Source organism: Pezoporus wallicus, unplaced genomic scaffold (genome assembly GCF_028554395.1).
Source record: "Pezoporus wallicus isolate ANWC-B61680 ecotype Strahan unplaced genomic scaffold, APGP_CSIRO_Pwel_v1 contig_6382, whole genome shotgun sequence".
NCBI classification, from domain to species: Eukaryota; Metazoa; Chordata; class Aves; order Psittaciformes; family Psittacidae; genus Pezoporus; species Pezoporus wallicus.
Window position 1 is genome coordinate 110,163 of NW_026638015.1, and position 13,206 is coordinate 123,368.

Sequence of the window (13,206 nt, forward strand, 5' to 3'; positions counted from 1 at the left end):
GGGTGTGAAAGGACGAGGTCTCGGCTGCGGCTGCCTGCACTGACTCACTGCAGCCATGTGCTTGGCTATGGCTCCCATTGCTGGGTCGATGACCAAAATAACAACCGCTGGTGACTCAGGCCATGCAGGCACCCTGGAGTGAGCTGGCCTTCAGTGTGACCGCCCCTCCACTCTCTGCAAAGGCCAAAGTGGACGTCGGTTTTGTGGCCCCAAAGGGGAGCTTGGGCTGTGTTTGGCCAGGAGCAGGTCCCTGGTGATGCCTGGGGGACACAGATAGCTGTGGAGCATGACAGGGAACTCCCCAGCTTGGCTCTGAGAAATCCCATGAGGGGCTCTCATGCAGCAACAAGGGGAGGTAAACAGCTCCTGAGATGTCTGTGGAGCTGGCCCGGAGCAGGCACAGGAGTAAATGACCTCCTGTGCATGGACACAGGCTCTCCATGGCAGGTAGCTTGGCTTTTCCACACAAACCCCTTTATCGACGTCCCAAGGAAGCAGGAGAGAATCCCCTCCTCGGCGTGTTCCTCCCCTCATCTCTTGCTGCTCCGAGAGAAGCACAGCGGCATCCCTGCATGCTCGGAGGGCGGCTGTGTGCTGGGGGGGACCCCTCTCTTGTTGTGTCCCCTCTGATGCGTGCGCTCCGGCCGGGGGCCCGGCGGGCTCGGGCTGTTGGGAGCGGAAGCGCTGTGGGTTGGTTACAGAGCGCTGTCGGGGCGGGCAGCGGGCAGGAGGCGGAGGGAGAAGCCGAGCGCTCGCTCTCCCAAACTAGGACTTGGCTGGGGAGGGCTGGCCCGGCGCTCCGCGGCCATCGCCACCGCTCGCACCTGCAGGGACCCCGCGCCCGTCCGGACCAGGTCACGGGGCTTTGCCCCACGCTCTCCCCTTCTCTCCTCTTCCTCCTCGTCCTGTGTGTTTGCTGCTTCTGCCTGTGCCGGGTTGGGGGGGGGAAGCCAGCCCTTAGTTTGTGGGAACGGTCTGAGCAGGTCCCATCTCGGTGGGGAAAGGCAGGGGGAAGCAGAGCCCAGGGTCAGCCTCAAGGCGCTCAACCTTGTTCCTGCTGAGCGGGGTTTGGGGTTCGCTGCCGGGGCTGGAGTGAGCGCACGGGGCTCTGAGCTATCCCCAGGGGTGAGGGAGGGGCTTTGTGGCCCTCACACTCAGTGGTGCTTGGCCTTGGCTTCCCTGCGGTTTCCCTGCCAGAGGGGCATTTCCAGATGCTTGTGACAGCACTGGACCCCCATGGGGGTGGCATCAGAAAACGTGCAGGTGACAGAGGACAGGGGCATGGGGAGCCAGCCTGTGTCTCGCTGTGACTTCCAGGCCCTGTCGGCTTTGCACTGGGATAGTTTAGGGCAGCAGGACAGACCTGGGGGCTCCTGGCATCTCCCCTGGTGCTGGTGCCAGCTGAGGTTCCCTGCTTCTGCAGTGGGATGCCCTTCCCAATCCCTGCAGTGGCCTGGAGGGAGGCACATGCTGGAGGGAGGCACACAGCTCCCATCTTTCCATTATCAGTGCCTGTTACTGAGCACCTGAGACTCTTGGCTTTGCTTTGGGAGGTGCCAAGACTTCCTAGCCCTGGGAATTGCTGCCTGTGCTCTGCATCTGCCACGCTGGAGCTTTATCTTTACACCAGGTTCATCACCTCCCCCCGGGGCTGCTGCCCTGGGCAGATGCTGTGGGTTGCCCTGCCTGGGGCAGCACTGTGCCTGGATGTCATCCGTGCACCAGGATGTTGTCCCTGTGTGCTGGGGCTGCTTGGGGAGTTTGGATCACACAGCTGGGCTGTGGGACTGGCCTCCCTTTAAATAGCACGTCCCTTGCATCTCCAGGAGGCACAGAGCTGTGTGTACTGAAGGAGGGGACCAGCCCTGGGGAGAACAGTGGGAATCAGCTAAAGAAAGCACAGCCTGGGTCCCCAAACTACTGGGGCACCCTGCCAAGCCTCCCACCGCTTTGCTTTGTGTGTGTTGCTTTATAAAGGGAGCTCAGAAAGAGAAGAAACAAAGTCCCTCCCAGCCTGCACTGCTGGTGCTGATAGGACTGAAATAGAAACTGCATGGCTGGCCTCTCCCCCGACCCCTGCTCTGCCTCTGCCCCAGCCCTGATGGTGGTGGCTCACCCTCTGCGTTTCATCCCCAGTTAACTCACTGCCCGGGGCCATCAGTCTTGCTGTTTGGCTCCCCTGCCAAACACAGCAAAAGATTGTTTAAGTCAGTGCTGTCGGGTTTCTTGATAACCAGGAGGCAGATTATTTAGTGTAGTGGCAAGTAAACTTCATAATGTTATGATGGTGGAAAGTTGTCAAGGGATATGAACGCCCCGAGTCAGCCCAGGCGCCTCCAAGGAGATGACTTCTGTTTAAATTAAGACAAAACACTGTCTTCCACGGATTTTGGGAAGGAAATCACATTGCTGTAATGGGAACATTACTCTGAGCCTTAGGGCTGGGAAACTCTTGACTTTATGAAGTGTAAGTGGAGGGTCTGAGCTAGTCTGGCAGATGTGCCTTAAAGCACATCTCAGGTCTGTCCTGTGAAGGCAATGATGGGGAGGCAGCATCAGGGCAGCCTACAGACCCTGGGGAGAAGTAGGATGGAGCTGCCACCAGCAGGATGTCAGAGTTATGCTAGGAACTGTAGGAAAAGTCTCAGGCCCTTCTGCTCCCAGCCCCTGCTCTTCTCATAAACCCAGCTTGAGAGCGTTTTCTTGTGAAGGGCCAGGCATGAGCATGGAATGGTTGATCCTTTGTCTTGGTTGAGGCAGGGCCAGGCAAGTAGGGACCATGCTCAGGTCGCTGTGTGGCCTTGGGCAGTTCTGTCCATCTGTCTTTTCCCTTTGGAGAAGCTTCCCATGGGAAGCTGCAAAGCTGTGGTGTTGCAAGGCAGCTGGTTCCTGCTGCTGCATCCATCCCCATGCTTTGCTCATTCAAAGAAGGCAGCTTAGGGGCTGCATCACCTCTATGTGGCATCCCCAGCTCCCAGACTGCCCAGAAAATGGTGTGTGGTTAAAGTTAGTGGCTGTGTCCCATCCCTGGTGTGGGCTGTGTGGTGACTTGCCCTGGGTACCAGCAGTCCCAAGTGATGCTGAAGTGGTGATGCTGAGCTGTCGCTGCCAGCTGGGGTGTGCCCTGATATTCCTGTGCCCTGAAATAAACCCCAGGGGTGAGTTTTGCTTCTGGCTATCTTGTGTGGGTATTCCATTACCGTTTCCTGCCTGGGATGTGTCAGGGTATTTGCATCGCCATGCCATGGAACAGAGGTGTGTATGTGTGGGAGCAGGAGGTTGCGAGTTGTGCTCTTCTGCCCTGTGCAAGATACGGATAGAGTCCAGACTGATGTACCTGGAGGTCCCTTGGGAGGCAATGCAGTCCGGGAACCTCCAGGTTGGTCAACCAAAGTGCCCAGTCACACTGACAGGCTTCTGAGCAAGTTAGCAGAGCCCTTTGATGTTGCCAGGGGTACTTTGCTCTCATTGTCCATGCCCAGTGGCCCTGTCAGGGGCCTCTACACAGCTCTCTGCAGAGGGGGATGCTGGGGCTGTATGTGCGGAAGCCACAGGGCTGAGAGGACGTCCTCTATAGCTGCTTGTGTGTGCCCGCCAGGCAGTTTTGAAGCCTTTGCCTTGCTTTCTCACTAGGAGGGAAGTCTGAAGTGCTCTGGTTCAACCCCAGGGCTCACTGAGATAGGTGAGGATCTGTTTCCCTCTGAGTGCCCTGCAAGGACCAGAAACTGCCTTCTGCAGCCTTAAAGTTGCAGCAGAAGTCTGCTCTGCAGTATGAGGGTGACAGCACAACTGAGGATGCCCTTGGCCACGGTTTGCCCTGGGAATGGCATGCTCTTGCAGCTTGGGAGCTTGGGAATGAGGTGCTGTGGCACGTGTAGGAGGTGGCACTTGTTGCAATAGATCAAATGAATGAATCCTAAAATAGAGGGTGAGCACAGTCTGTAGATCACCCCTTGCGATGCTTTGAAAGGTGGTTTGGTCACGGCCTCTCTACCTGTATGCTGGGGGGAGCTGCATGTCCTTGTTCATGCTGGACCCAGCACAGGGGAGCTCCTGAGTCTCTTTTATTTGTGTAATGTAGGAGAGATTACAGCTGGAATGGAAACTTTGGGTAGAAACAAACTGCGCAGCTTGGAAACTTGCTGATCACTGCTCACCTCACTGCAGCCAAAGCCCTGAGGGCTGCAGCACATCTTGCCCAGCATGCTCCCTTCCCCATCTGGCATGGGGACTTCCTCAGCACCTCCTCTGTGCTGGTTGCTCTTGTGGTGCATCAGAGAGGGCTGGCTGAGGAGCCTGAGGGAGAGGAATTGGTCGGTGACTGATGCCTGGGAGCGGGATGGGGGAGCGGATACAGGATTTCAGCAGGGATGGTGTGGGTATAGCAATGTACATGAGAAGCTTGAGTATCAGAGCACTGAAAGGAGCAGGAAGGGGGCTGTGAGCTTGTGATGGAATCCAACACTGAAGGCAAGTGGTGGTGTGTCAGCAAGGAGGGGATGAGGCGCAGCTCCCTGGATGGGTGCCCGGGCCCTTGTCCCTCGGTCCCTCTGGTGTCCTGGCAGGGAGGAGACAGACAGCAGAAGCCCAGGAGATCTTTGTGTCACGGAGGGGTGGCTATTAATAACACTTGCACTTTCCCTGAGATCGAGCTGTGGAAGCCAAGCGTCCTTGCCAGGAGAAGACAGTGTGTAAACTGAAACGGGCTTCTGCTTGCGTGCTGCCAGCTCCAGTGCCACAGCATCTCCCCATTGCCTGCAGCAAGCCAGGATGCAGGAACGCAGCCAGGTGCCATCAGGATGAGCGCTCGTCATGGAGCAAGGCGAAACTCTTGGACTTGTTCCCCTTGCTGTAGCCATGTGGTTGGAAAAATGCTTTCCAGTCGACTAACGGGAGGTTTGCTGAAAGGTCAGGAGAAGCTGAATGTGTTTCTCAGGTTGACTTACGTAGGGCCCAAGCTTGCGTGTTGTGCTGCTGGGGGTGTCCTCTACTAGCATCCTCTTGCCATCCCTGGTGCCAGGAGAGAGGATGCTAGATTTGGCACTGAAAGCAACCTGGGATCTCTCTTCTTCTGGGGTCTGGCAGGAATAAATCAGGCTGCTGGAGGGGCAGAGGGAATAATAACATAGAGGAAGGGCTGAGCAGGCATATGGCACAGGCAGCATCCCTCTACATGTCTTAAGGGCACATAGGGCCTATTCAGTCTGGTAAAGGAAGTTTGTTTGAGACTAGGGAAGCAAAGCAGAATAATGGAGCTGAATGTCAAGAAGCTCCTCCTGACATGGGCAGAGCCTGGGCCCTGCGGGACAATGTATGTTTAGCCCTAGGAGTCACCCTGTCTGGTTTTGGAGCTCCCAACACTGCAGGAGGGATGCTGCTATTTGTCTCGATGGCAGGGTCTCCACATCAGTCAGTCCATGAGCTGTGTGCACTGAAGTTACACGATGCAAGTTTTTCCTCTTCGATGCCTGCTTGTCTTTCCAGGGGCATTTACCTCCTGCCACCGAGGTTAGCTCTGCCCTCAGAGTAAGAGGTAGCAGCTTGCTCTGAGTGCTCAGGGAGCTTCCCGCAGCAGCCCCTTCCTCCTCCAGCTCTTGAGCACAGCACTGCTGCCTGCCTATGGTCTGGAGCATGTTCCTGCTTCAGCAGCTTCTGTCCATTGATGTGAGGCAGGGAGACTGAGGATCTTGAGGGGTCTGGTGAGAGATAAATCACCTCCCAAGAGCTCTGATTGCAGATCACGAGCAGACCAGAGCTACTCCTCATTCACAGGAGATTGAAATGATAGTGCATAGCTGCTTGTAAGTAGAGCTGATATCCTCGTGCATGCAGCAGTACTTCCTTTCCCTGCCACCCTCCAGATGCCAGGCTGCCTCCATCCAGCCTCCTTACCCAACTGAGCTGAGTGATGCCATCTGAAGAGCAGCCATGGATGATGGCTCTTCTTCATCTTATCTCAGTGACAAACAGTGGGGATCCCAGAGATGTGCTGGCATTAGTCTAGGGGCTTCCAGGGATTAGCTCCTCTCAGGCTCCTCTCCACCCAGTACCTGGTTCCCTGGCTGTTTTGCATGCAGCCCTGCTGATACAAATCAACCCTGGGCACCCCCAGCAGTCTGTCCATCTGCTCCACCAGCAGCAGCTCTCAGCACCTGCAGTGCACCCTTTGGAGCTCAGATTGGAAGTAAGTTGTGAGAGATTAGGATATCTTCACCCATCATATCTGAGCTGTCATGTGCTGCTGTCAGATGGGTTGCCTCATAATAACCTTAAAGACTGGTGGCCAGAGTGTGAGCCCATGTGTCACTTGCAGACAACCCTGAAGATAAAAAGGGCCTTGATCAGCAAGTACTCAAAACATAAATGTCAAGCTGTTCTAGCAGATTTCTTCACAAGACTGTGGTGCAAAAAGGAAGGAAGCTGTGTTGAGAGATCTTCCTGCCATGGCAGCAGCTCAGCAAGCAGCTTCATGCTAGTGGAATATGTGGGGCAGGAGGGAGCATCTGTTCAGCTCATTTGGGATGTAGTCGGACAGTACATCTCCCCCGGCAGCTAAAGCTGGCCAGAAAGGGTCTGCTGCAGTGTGCCATACCCAGGCAATGTTCTCTCTTGGGTTTTTAACGTATTTTATTTGTTCAATTTCAAACACCTTTTGGTGATGATGCATTTTACTGGGCATCACCCTGCAGGTAATGGGGAGAAGGAGCAGGAATGGAGCGCTGCAGTGTCGGGGATAGGCTGGAAGCAGAGTGAACAGCAAAATGTGTCCTCTGCAAAGCTGCATGGGCTTCAATGGGGTTATAGATAACCTGCTGGTGACCAAGGACCTGCAGTGCTGCTGTGCTGAGACTGGAGAAACCCCTCTGACAAGGTGGCACTTTGGTTTTGCGTTCAGTTCAAGCAGGTTTTAGCTGCTCTGGAGGGCATTGCTGTCCTTCCTTCCCTCCTTGGCCTATGTTACTGAGTACAGGCTTGGCAATGAGACTGTAGAAACTAAAGAGCTGGCTTCCTTGCCTACCAGGCTGGAGGAGAGCAAACCAAGCCTGGCCTTTTCCAAAAATACAAGCTCAGCTTTGTAGTTATCTAAAAGATGACTCTAAAAGTCATCTAAAAGTCATCTTAAAAAGTCATCTAAAAGTCATCTAAAAAGCCCAGTGGGTTGTTTGTCCTACAAGCACTAAGTGAAAGCTCCAAATGGTCGTCCAGAAAATAACACACGTCCCATCTTACATGCAGTTCCCAAAGGAAAAGGGAAGCTTTGCCAAATTTTCCTGTTTGTGTGGTCCCCAGGGCAGTGGAGGTTTGGGTCAGGGTGTTATTCTGAAGGTCCTCTGGTATTGCTGCAAGCAAATGTGTATAAGAGCATGAGGAAGGTAGAAGCAAGTGGAAGAGATAACAATCTTAGTGTGATGATGAGCAGCATGCCCGTACCCTCATGATGGGTAGAGAAGCCATTGTTGAGAGTGATGGTGGTGGCTTGTGTGTGCCTGCAGGCTGCCATGAGCCAGTTCCTTGCCTTGGGAGCAACTGAAGAGCCAGAAGTTTGCTTCTACCAAACTGTGGGTCTTGGTGGGGTGTTTTTTGAGTAAATCCTCTCTGTTTAGTGGCTGTAGAGAGGTGGTGGCTGGAGGGTGGGAATTGAAGCACTGGAGCGAGCCAGATTCAGCCTCTTCCAGTCCAGTTTTGCATGCTGAGCTGCCAGTGCTGAAACTGCTACAGCACCATCCACTTTGTGGCCTGGGGCTTTCCATGGGCTGCTGCAATGTCCAGGCTGCCTGTCAAGCTTTGAGGGCTGGGCAGGGGAAGCTCGAGAGCCCCAATAAAGCTCTTTCATCAGGAGGGGGAAGTTTTGCACAGGACACATGGGATGATTTTCCGCCACGCTACTCCATCTCGCCCAGCTAACTCCTACCAAGTCTGCCTGTCCTGCTTTTACTTTACTTTCCTGCTCTTTTGGTTTTCTTCACTGGGATTCACAAGAGCTTAGTTTCAATTTGCTGCAAATTTGATGGGTCTGGTGTTTAGCCAGAGCGGTTCCCATTGGAAAACTAGGTGGACCAGCACCAGGAGTGATGCCAGGGCTGCCTCTGTGCCTTGGGATGCAGATCTCCTCATCCCACAGCAAGGGATGCAGAGGGTCCTACCCATGTCCCCCACTGCTGCCTTCTGTCTCCATCCATCCCCCCGCCTGCGGACTCCCATGGGAGCCTATTTAATTCCCGGTCTCTGTGTCAACAGCCAAGTGCGGGTGCGATGGAGACCTTTTTCAGGCGGCACTTCGGTGGGAAGGGGCTGCGCCGTGCCAGCGCGGTGGCCGTGCCCACGGGCAAAGCCCGGCGGCGTTCCCAAGCCGGGCTGCCCTCATCCTCGCTGGCCCAGCGCCGCCGCGGCTCCGGAGCCCCACTGCCAGCCCTGTCCTGCCTGGGCCAGCCCCGCAGCCGCCGCCGCCGCTCCAGCACCACGCCGCCCTGCCTCAGCCCGCGCTTTGCCGTGCAGACCAAGCACGGCGGCTGTGCGCGAGCCGTCGATGCCCATCTGATGGGTCCCTCCGTCCTGCTGGCCAGCCTCATCCCCCCTGGAGGGGAAGGGATGCCCTGCGCTGACACGTCCGAGTCTCTGGAAGATGATGCCGAGCGGTGCCGGCAGGAGCGGTGCGCCGAGGAGAGCTGGCTGGCCATGCTGCCCCGGCTGCGGCCGCTGCAGGCTGCGCTGCTGTCGCGGGGCCCCCGCTGCCTGCGGCGCGCGTCCTCGCACCGCCTGCCCGCCGAGGTCAGCCACGGCCGCGCTGCTCACGGCTTGCCGGGCCGCTACCGCCGCCTCAGCCAGCGCCGCCGCTCCAGCGATGCTGCCCGGCCCGGGCTGCTGCCCTCGGGGCACCCGCGGCCGCTGGCCCAGCGCTGCATGGGGGCAGATGGAGCCGGGTGCTCCTCTGAGTGCTTGGGACTGGAGCCTCCGTGCCGTGCTGCCTTGGATAGCTGGAGCCCCCGGCTGCTGTATGTATGGCGATGCCGCGGGAGGGGCCAGCCGGGTGTACCCAGGCTTGGTGGGAAAGGAGGGAGCGGGGTCTGTTCCACTGGCCCTGACTGCCATTGGTGGCTTGCGGTGCTGCTCACATCCCCTGAGCATCTCCCGCTTAGGCCAGCGCTGCCTCTGATGCTCTCAGTGCAACCCCAGGGCTGCAGGGTGCCCTCTTCTGCCAGCCTGGGGAGAGAGGGAGGTGGCAGGCCTGGCTGTGGGCTGGAGATGCGGACCTGCACACAGGGGAGCAGCTCGCTAGCCCCAAACCACTGCTTTTTATCTGTCTGGTTGTGCTTGTCCCTGAAAATGGCCCAGGCTCTGGAATGTATTGGAATGGGAGAGCTGCGGGGAGCCTTCCAGGGCAAGGGCTGTGGGTTGTCCCCATCACAGCTTGGTGGAGCATCCCAGGCTGTTTTGCAATGGACCTGTCACCCCTGAAGGCTTTGACTGAGCTGGCCTAGACTGCGCCTCTTGCTGGGTGCAAGGTGCTGAGCTATCAGCAACACAGACAGCACCTCTTCATCCCACAGGAGCGGGTGCTCCTCAGCCAGCGGTGCTGGAAGTTCATTTCCAGACGCTTGGTCCTGAGGATGCTTTTCTGCTGCATCCTAGAAGCAGGTTGTGCTTTGCACATGTTTCTCCTCCCCTGATCTAATAGCCAGCCCTCCTGTGTCTTCCAGGAAAGCTATTGCCAAGTCCAGCCTCCAGCACATGGTAGCCCAGCCCAACCCTGCCCTAGCCCTGAGGAGTGACTCGGAGAGGCAGATACGCAGCACTGTGGACTGGAGCGTAAGTTGTAGTGTATTTTGCTTGGCATTACATGGAATAGGCTCCCAGCCAAGAAGCAGCAGGCTCTTCCCAGGATGAGGGTTCCCAGGTGACTTTGACTTTGACACATTTATGGCCTCTGCCATTGCCACCAGCTTGTGCCAGCATCTGTGCTGCTGGCAGCATCCTGCAGTGCTGCAGAGAGGCTGTGCAGGCACATGTAGTTCCTGGGAGGGTGGCAAAGCTACTCCCCTGAGAGCTATTCTGCTCCTGGCAGCCGAGATATTGTGGTGGTTGGGGCCAAGCAACAGGAGCAAGCCCCTGCTCCTTCACTTTCAAAGTCCAGCAGACTTTAAACTACACTCTCAGGTCATAGAACAGAAGTTGTTTCAGGAGTCCCCTGCATGGCATTCACCCCAGTGCCTCCTCTCAGGGGGTGATGGAAGCAGCCCCCCTGTGCAGGACACTGTGGGTTTTGGAGCTGGTTTTCTTGGGTCCTTGTTTACAGCAAGTGGGACACTGCAGCAGCTTCATGAGGTTTCCTTTATCCAGATGTTGGCCTTGGTTGTTCTGTATATCTTGTCTCCTGGTCTACACCAAGCTCCAGCCTCCCACCCCCCAGCATTGTCCAGTGTCTTGTCCTTCACACAAAGCATTTTAGGGGTTTGGATGTGCATCTGGGGGTGCTCTCAAATAAACATGTTGTCTTGTGCCTTTCAGGAGACTGCAGTCTATGGGGAGCACATCTGGTTTGAGACCAATGTCTCTGGGGACTTTTGCTATGTTGGGGAGCAGAACTGTATGGCAAAGCTGCTGGTGAGTGGCCACACACCTCCCTGGCAAGGACCCCAGATGTGGGTTCTGCTGCTGCCAGGCAGAGAGGCCATGAAAGCCTCTGCTGGGGAACATGTTGGGGGCTCCAAGGTGAGGAATGTGTCCCTCCTGCCCTCGTGTGCTGGAGGGCTTTGACCTCTATTTCTGCCAGTGCTGCTGCTCAGTTTGCAATGAGAACCCACCACAGGGCTGCCACTCACCCAGAGGTGGTATGATAATATTCCAGGGAGAGGCTGTTGGGATCCCATACCCTTAAAGGGACAATCTGAATCCAAAACCTTTCAATAGAGGAGAAGACTGAGCACTGGAGCCCCAGGCCTGCTGCCTCCTGACCCTGCAGGCAGCACTGATCTTACGGGGTTGTTGCAGTCCTCCCTCCCAGCTTGCAGGCTCAGTCCTGCTTGTGGTATGGGATACAGAGCCCTGATGCCATCCTGTGCCTTACTGTGGGAGCTCTGCAGGTGCCTCCCAGACCAGCTTCCATGGTGCTCTTTGGCAGTGTCAGAAGAGGCCAAGGACTGCAGAACAAGACAGCAGGAGACCACCTCCCTGCTCTGCCCCAGAGCTGAGAGCATCTGCTCTGTGCATATGCTTAGATCCCTTCAATTGCAAGAAGTCTAGTTTGTGTCTACTGCAGGACTTGTTCTGCATCCTGAGATATACAAAGGAGGTGTGATGGGAGGCTGAGCTTGCTGGCCTCTGAACACTGCTATTCACATGCATGTTTTTCCTCCTCTTTTCTCCTCCTCCAGCAAAAACCTCTCTCCAGGCGTAAGTGTGCAGCCTGCAAGATTGTAGTGCATACACCCTGCATTGAGCAGCTGGAGAAAGTGAGTAAAGCCTGTTAAGCCCTCTCTGGCTTACAAAGCTGTAACAGCCTTTCCTTGGGCAGCCTTTCCTCTTGGGTAATGAAATACAGTATCAAAAGGAGCATCGTCGCTAGATTTGGGTCCTCAAGCCCTGTTTTGCTCAGTAACAGAGAGATGTGAAGGGTTTCACAGCAAGCACCAAGTATCTCCAGAGGCTCCGGGCGTGCTCTGGTAAACTCCAGTAGGTTTCCTTTGGGTCTGATGGTCTTACTGATACCTCTTATGTGTGTTCAATCTACAGATAAATTTTCGCTGCAAACCTTCCTTCAGGGAGTCAGGATCCCGGAATGTAAGGGAGGTAAGATATGCCTTGGATGCTGCCTATACCTGCCTCCCTTTCCAGTGTGCTCACTCTCCACTGGCTTTGTTTTGTGGGATTCTCAGTCTTCAGTTTCCTCCCCCTCTTGTTTTTTCTGGCTTTAATTCCTTCTTTGAGCGCCTTAATTTGGCCTCTTGCTCCCTCATTCTTCTCCCAGAGGGCTGGTGCTGTTGCCTGTGAGCAGTGGGCTTGCTGCAAGAGTAGAGCTCTTGGTTGGCCTGGTTCTGTTCCTCCTGCCTGTTCCCACATCCCCTCACGCGTTGGACCTTTCATTCCATTATTTTTCCTCTCTTTCTTTCCCCTTTAGCCCATTGTTGTCCGGCATCACTGGGTACACCGGAGGCGGCAGGAAGGGAAATGCCGGCAGTGTGGCAAGGTGAGAGGGTACCTTCTTGTTGCTTTGGCTTTCTTTCTCAGCCTGAGGGAAAGCGAAGGTCAAACCAGGGACAAGAACAGGATGGGGGACCAGGGGCATCCCACCAGTCCTGTTTGGCAGCAGTAGCCTACAGCAAAACCAACACATGTGCCCTGTTTTGTACACTGAAGCACTACATAAGTACTTCCCACATAAAGATTTTCCCCTGGGACAAGTCAGTCCTGGAGAGGCCTGTCTTCCTTACATGCTTTCCTTGAGCAATAGGGACACCCCTGCAGAGCTCACTGGCCTCCCTGGTGCCATAGTGGTGGTTGGGGCTATCTGACAGGGACACAGAGGGCTCCAGCTGCAGGCACGTTGTCTTTGTTAACATCTCCCTTGGTGGTGGGAAAGTCCTGCTGGGTGGTAGAGAGCTGGGAGGGAATTCTCTAAGCCTCTTACCCTTTTCTCTACAGGGTTTCCAGCAGAAGTTTGCCTTCCACAGTAAAGAGATTGTAGCCATCAGCTGTTCCTGGTGCAAGCAAGCGGTGAGCGAAGCCCCCATTGAATGCCTTAACCAGCCTGTTCTGCACCTCATGATGTCTGCTTTCTGCTGGGACTCCCCAGGCTGCTTCTCTGCAACCTTCCCTTAACAGCTCCTCTTACTGGGAGAGGCTGTGCTGTGGTAGCTGTGAGATTCTATGAGAAACTTCCTCTTCATTGCTTTCCCGTTACAAAATTCCTGCATGGTTTCCTCCAGCACTCCCTGCACTGGCATGGAGGAGCTGGGAGGGGGAGACGGTGGCTGTCCCCATGGTGGCTGAGTTTTCTGTCTGTCTTCTTCCCCAGTATCACAGCAAAGTCTCCTGCTTCATGCTGCAACACATCGAAGAGCCCTGCTCACTGGGAGCTCACGCTGCTGTCGTTGTTCCTCCCACCTGGATCCTGCGGGTCCGGCGGCCCCAGGTAAGGCACCTCAACTCCTGTGGCTCTTTCACAGCTCCTGCTTGCCCAGCAGCTCCTCACAGGACTTGGGGGTTTGT

At 55.7% G+C, this 13,206-nt stretch overlaps 1 protein-coding gene across 2 annotated transcripts in view; it reads left to right on the forward strand.

Annotated features, from left to right (window-relative positions):
• The window catches only part of DGKZ (diacylglycerol kinase zeta), a 40,415-nt gene that overhangs the window by 10,137 nt on the left and 17,072 nt on the right, over nucleotides 1-13,206 (forward strand). The window contains exons 1-8 of one of the 2 annotated variants that reach the window (XM_057408789.1): nucleotides 8,239-8,993; nucleotides 9,699-9,807; nucleotides 10,507-10,602; nucleotides 11,373-11,450; nucleotides 11,731-11,787; nucleotides 12,116-12,184; nucleotides 12,640-12,711; nucleotides 13,013-13,129. In XM_057408789.1, the coding sequence (XP_057264772.1) occupies nucleotides 8,254-8,993; nucleotides 9,699-9,807; nucleotides 10,507-10,602; nucleotides 11,373-11,450; nucleotides 11,731-11,787; nucleotides 12,116-12,184; nucleotides 12,640-12,711; nucleotides 13,013-13,129 (1,338 nt within the window). In that variant the 5' untranslated portion in view covers nucleotides 8,239-8,253. Of the gene's footprint in view, nucleotides 1-8,238; nucleotides 8,994-9,698; nucleotides 9,808-10,506; nucleotides 10,603-11,372; nucleotides 11,451-11,730; nucleotides 11,788-12,115; nucleotides 12,185-12,639; nucleotides 12,712-13,012; nucleotides 13,130-13,206 lie in introns of those variants that run through there. The other variant, XM_057408790.1, reaches the window with a different exon arrangement.